Source organism: Rhinichthys klamathensis, unplaced genomic scaffold, assembly GCF_029890125.1.
Source record: "Rhinichthys klamathensis goyatoka isolate OS25496 unplaced genomic scaffold, OSU_Roscu_1.1 h1tg000752l_1, whole genome shotgun sequence".
Classification (NCBI taxonomy): domain Eukaryota; kingdom Metazoa; phylum Chordata; class Actinopteri; order Cypriniformes; family Leuciscidae; genus Rhinichthys; species Rhinichthys klamathensis.
The window spans coordinates 92501-97500 of record NW_026607159.1 but is presented as its reverse complement, the minus strand read 5'-3'; the positions used below and the strand labels follow the sequence as shown (position 1 = coordinate 97500).

The 5000-nt window shown below is 45.0% G+C and overlaps 1 protein-coding gene across 3 annotated transcripts in view; it reads left to right on the top strand.

Annotated features, from left to right (window-relative positions):
• trpm7 (transient receptor potential cation channel, subfamily M, member 7) overlaps positions 1-5000 on the top strand; it is a 75989-nt gene that overhangs the window by 17965 nt on the left and 53024 nt on the right. For all 3 annotated transcript variants that reach the window (XR_008805777.1, XM_056242784.1, XM_056242783.1), the window contains exon 6: positions 4956-5000. This exon is cut by the window's right edge and continues 80 nt beyond it. Coding sequence is in view for 2 of the 3 variants with exons in the window: in XM_056242784.1 (XP_056098759.1) it covers positions 4956-5000 (45 nt within the window). In the remaining variant the exon portion in view is untranslated. The remainder of the gene's footprint in view (positions 1-4955) is intronic.

The window sequence follows — 5000 nt, the reverse complement described above, 5'->3', positions numbered from 1 at the left end:
CACTAGTGATGACATGTAGATGTAGAAGAGAAGTGGTCCCAGCACTGAGCCCTGAGGCACTCCAGTAGCTAGATGATAACAGTGATGGGATAAACCATGTTTCTGAATGACAGACACTAGTGATGACATGTAGATGGAGAAGAGAAGCGGTCCCAGCACTGAGCCCTGAGGCACTCCAGTAGCTAGATGATAACAGTGATGGGATAAACCATGTTTCTGAATGACAGACACTAGTGATGACATGTAGATGGAGAAGAGAAGCAGTCCCAGCACTGAGCCCTGAGGCACTCCAGTAGCTAGATGATAACAGTGATGGAATAAACCATGTTTCTGAATGACAGACACTAGTGATGACATGTAGATGTAGAAGAGAAGCGGTCCCAGCACTGAGCCCCGAGGCACTCCAGTAGCTAGATGATAACAGTGATGGGATAAACCATGTTTCTGATTGACAGACACTAGTGATGACATGTAGATGTAGAAGAGAAGCGGTCCCAGCACTGAGCCCCGAGGCACTCCAGTAGCTAGATGATAACAGTGATGGAATAAACCATGTTTCTGAATGACAGACACTAGTGATGACATGTAGATGTAGAAGAGAAGCGGTCCCAGCACTGAGCCCTGAGGCACTCCAGTAGCTAGATGATAACAGTGATGGGATAAACCATGTTTCTGAATGACAGACACTAGTGATGACATGTAGATGGAGAAGAGAAGCGGTCCCAGCACTGAGCCCTGAGGCACTCCAGTAGCTAGATGATAACAGTGATGGGATAAACCATGTTTCTGAATGACAGACACTAGTGATGACATGTAGATGGAGAAGAGAAGCGGTCCCAGCACTGAGCCCTGAGGCACTCCAGTAGCTAGATGATAACAGTGATGGGATAAACCATGTGTCTGAATGACAGACACTAGTGATGACATGTAGATGGAGAAGAGAAGCGGTCCCAGCACTGAGCCCTGAGGCACTCCAGTATCTAGATGATAACAGTGATGGGAAAAACCCTGTTTCTGAATGACAGACACTAGTGATGACATGTAGATGTAGAAGAGAAGCGGTCCCAGCACTGAGCCCTGAGGCACTCCAGTATCTAGATGATAACAGTGATGGGATAAACCATGTTTCTGAATGACAGACACTAGTGATGACATGTAGATGGAGAAGAGAAGCGGACCCAGCACTGAGCCCTGAGGCACTCCAGTATCTAGATGATAACAGTGATGGGATAAACCATGTTTCTGAATGACAGACACTAGTGATGACATGTAGATGGAGAAGAGAAGCGGTCCCAGCACTGAGCCCTGAGGCACTCCAGTATCTAGATGATAACAGTGATGGGATAAACCATGTTTCTGAATGACAGACACTAGTGATGACATGTAGATGTAGAAGAGAAGCGGACCCAGCACTGAGCCCTGAGGCACTCCAGTAGCTAGATGATAACAGTGATGGGATAAACCATGTTTATGAATGACAGATCCTAGTGATGACATGTAGATGGAGAAGAGAAGCGGTCCCAGCACTGAGCCCTGAGGCACTCCAGTATCTAGATGATAACAGTGATGGGATAAACCATGTTTCTGAATGACAGACACTAGTGATGACATGTAGATGGAGAAGAGAAGCGGTCCCAGCACTGAGCCCTGAGGCACTCCAGTATCTAGATGATAACAGTGATGGGATAAACCATGTTTCTGAATGACAGACACTAGTGATGACATGTAGATGGAGAAGAGAAGCGGTCCCAGCACTGAGCCCTGAGGCACTCCAGTATCTAGATGATAACAGTGATGGGATAAACCATGTTTCTGAATGACAGACACTAGTGATGACATGTAGATGGAGAAGAGAAGCGGCCCCAGCACTGAGCCCTGAGGCACTCCAGTAGCTAGATGATAACAGTGATGGGATAAACCATGTTTCTGAATGACAGATCCTAGTGATGACATGTAGATGTAGAAGAGAAGCGGTCCCAGCACTGAGCCCTAAAGCACTCCAGTATCTAGATGATAACAGTGATGGGATAAACCATGTTTCTGAATGACAGACACTAGTGATGACATGTAGATGGAGAAGAGAAGCGGTCCCAGCACTGAGCCCTGAGGCACTCCAGTATCTAGATGATAACAGTGATGGGAAAAACCCTGTTTCTGAATGACAGACACTAGTGATGACATGTAGATGGAGAAGAGAAGCGGTCCCAGCACTGAGCCCTGAGGCACTCCAGTATCTAGATGATAACAGTGATGGGATAAACCATGTTTCTGAATGACAGACACTAGTGATGACATGTAGATGGAGAAGAGAAGCGGACCCAGCACTGAGCCCTGAGGCACTCCAGTATCTAGATGATAACAGTGATGGGATAAACCATGTTTCTGAATGACAGATCCTAGTGATGACATGTAGATGGAGAAGAGAAGCGGACCCAGCACTGAGCCCTGAGGCACTCCAGTATCTAGATGATAACAGTGATGGGATAAACCATGTTTCTGAGTGACATACACTAGTGATGTCATGTAGATGGAGAAGAGAAGCGGTCCCAGCACTGAGCCCTGAAGCACTCCAGTAGCTAGATGATAACAGTGATGGGATAAACCATGTTTCTGAATGACAGACACTAGTGATGACATGTAGATGTAGAAGAGAAGCGGTCCCAGCACTGAGCCCTGAAGCACTCCAGTAGCTAGATGATAACAGTGATGGGATAAACCATGTTTCTGAATGACAGACACTAGTGATGACATGTAGATGGAGAAGAGAAGCGGTCCCAGCACTGAGCCCTGAGGCACTCCAGTAGCTAGATGATAACAGTGATGGGATAAACCATGTGTCTGAATGACAGACACTAGTGATGACATGTAGATGGAGAAGAGAAGCGGTCCCAGCACTGAGCCCTGAAGCACTCCAGTAGCTAGATGATAACAGTGATGGGATAAACCATGTTTCTGAATGACAGACACTAGTGATGACATGTAGATGGAGAAGAGAAGCGGTCCCAGCACTGAGCCCTGAAGCACTCCAGTAGCTAGATGATAACAGTGATGGGATAAACCATGTTTCTGAATGACAGACACTAGTGATGACATGTAGATGGAGAAGAGAAGCGGTCCCAGCACTGAGCCCTGAGGCACTCCAGTAGCTAGATGATAACAGTGATGGGATAAACCATGTTTCTGAATGACAGACACTAGTGATGACATGTAGATGGAGAAGAGAAGCGGTCCCAGCACTGAGCCCTGAGGCACTCCAGTAGCTAGATGATAACAGTGATGGGATAAACCATGTTTCTGAATGACAGACACTAGTGATGACATGTAGATGGAGAAGAGAAGCGGTCCCAGCACTGAGCCCTGAGGCACTCCAGTAGCTAGATGATAACAGTGATGGGATAAACCATGTTTCTGAATGACAGATCCTAGTGATGACATGTAGATGTAGAAGAGAAGCGGTCCCAGCACTGAGCCCTGAGGCACTCCAGTAGCTAGATGATAACAGTGATGGGATAAACCATGTTTCTGAATGACAGATCCTAGTGATGACATGTAGATGTAGAAGAGAAGCGGTCCCAGCACTGAGCCCTGAGGCACTCCAGTAGCTAGATGATAACAGTGATGGGATAAACCATGTTTCTGAATGACAGATCCTAGTGATGACATGTAGATGTAGAAGAGAAGCGGTCCCAGCACTGAGCCCTGAGGCACTCCAGTAGCTAGATGATAACAGTGATGGGATAAACCATGTTTCTGAATGACAGACACTAGTGATGACATGTAAATGGAGAAGAGAAGCGGCCCCAGCACTGAGCCCTGAGGCACTCCAGTATCTAGATGATAACAGTGATGGGATAAACCATGTTTCTGAGTGACAGATATATAGTTATAGATATATTATATATGTTTATATATATATATATATATATATATATATATACACAGACAGTATGTATGTATGTATGTATATATATATATATATATATATATATATAGACTGTCTATAGTTTTCTAGTAGTTCTTTGAATTGTTTATTTTTCTGACCCCATTGACAGATATCTGTTCTTTGTTAAGCACAAACTCGCTTCATTTTGAGCAATTTTTCAGTCATTTTTCTTCTCCAATAAATGTATTTTGATTTTAAGAATGCTTTTATATTTGTGTTGGAAAACCAGGAAGAACATAGTTTACAATTGGTTTCACTGATCAACCTTATAAAACACAAGCTACTAGCAAAACTAACGGTCGACTCCAAAACTTTTTTGTCAGCTGAAAATATTTTAATATAAATCCCCTTAAGACACACACACACACACACACTCACACTCACACACACTCGCTTGCTCACTGACACACACTCGCTTGCTCACACACACACACACACACACTCACACACACACACACACACACACTCGCTCGCTCACACGCGCAGGGCAGACTCAGTTGAGTGACGCTTCTGAAACCACACTGGTGGTTGTGTGTAAGAAAGGTAGAGACTTGGTTGAAAACGACTCGTTCAAGTGTTTTAGCAATAATTGGGAGAAGGGATACCAGTCTGTAGTTTTATAAAAGTGCTGGATTTAGAGTGGGTTTCTTAAGGTGTGTGTGTGTGTGTGTGTGTGTGTGTGTGTGTGTGTGTGTGTGTGTGTGTGTGTGTGTGTGTGTGTGTGTGTGTGTGTGTGTGTGTGTGTGTGTGTGTGTGTGTGTGTGTGTGTGTGTGTGTGTGTGTGTGTGTGTGTGTGTGTGTGTGTGTGTGTGTGTGTGTACAGCAGCAGTTACAGGATTAACTCTCATCATAATGACAGTCATTTGAGTTTAAAGATCAGGTCGAAGTATTTTATTAGTGTTTACATACACACAGCGTCTCTAAACACACACACACACACGCCCTGCAGTGAGAGGTCACGACCCCTCGAGGGTCACTGTAACTGCTGTGTGTTTTTCGCTGTGTTTTCCAGGTGTGGCCAAACATGTGGGTGACGCTCTGAAGGAACATCTGTCCA